Consider the following 654-nt stretch of genomic DNA (forward strand, 5'->3'; position numbering starts at 1 on the left):
GGCCGCCGTAGTCGCCGCAGGAGGGAGGAAGCCGGGTCAGGGACCCGGCGGACCAATCGTGGGCCCGGGACGCGTCGGAAGCAGCTAATCAGAACCCGCCCGCGGGGCGGAGCCCCCGGCCCCGGAGCCCGGCGAGAGAAGGGAGGGGGAGTAGAATGGAGCGCTCGCCAACGGCCGATGCTCCCGGCCGTCCCGCCCCGCGCCGCCGCATCCAATCACAATGCCTAGGGCCGGAGATGGAGCCAATCAGGTTCAACCAGGAGGCGGGGACGCCGGCGCTCGGCTAGAGGAGGCGGCGGCAGAGAGACGGCAAGCGGGGAGCGCCAGCCCGCCTCCAACGAAGACCAATCGCAAGCCTGATACAGAAGAGTGACTGTCAAGAAGGCCAATTAGATCCTCGGAGGGGACATGGCCCGGCCTCTTGTCTGAGGGACGGCTCCACCTGCCAATAGTATGGGCGAGAAGGCGGTCCCTTTGCTAAGAAGGAGGAGGGTGAGCTAGAATCTTGAGACCGGGTGGAGGAACGTGAGCGCCGGCCCGGGCTGGAGTGGCGAGTGCGAGCCGGACGTCTGAGGGAGGTCGCCGGCGTCGCGGGCGTGAGCGGGCGGCTTCCCCATCCCAGGCGCGGGCGGCTGTCACAGCTGAAGGGCCGCG

The 654-nt window shown here is 69.1% G+C and overlaps 1 protein-coding gene across 1 annotated transcript in view; it reads left to right on the plus strand.

Annotated features, from left to right (window-relative positions):
* Window positions 1-133: 133 nt before the first annotated feature.
* The window catches only part of FBXO24 (F-box protein 24), an 11,142-nt gene continuing 10,621 nt past the window's right edge, over window positions 134-654 (plus strand). Inside the window, exon 1 of the mRNA XM_008048954.2 lies at window positions 134-492. Coding sequence (XP_008047145.1) covers window positions 454-492 — 39 coding nt within the window. The 5' untranslated portion in view covers window positions 134-453. The remainder of the gene's footprint in view (window positions 493-654) is intronic.

This window comes from Carlito syrichta, unplaced genomic scaffold (genome assembly GCF_000164805.1).
Source record: "Carlito syrichta isolate Samal-C Ts95f unplaced genomic scaffold, Tarsius_syrichta-2.0.1 Scaffold130370, whole genome shotgun sequence".
Taxonomy (NCBI): domain Eukaryota; kingdom Metazoa; phylum Chordata; class Mammalia; order Primates; family Tarsiidae; genus Carlito; species Carlito syrichta.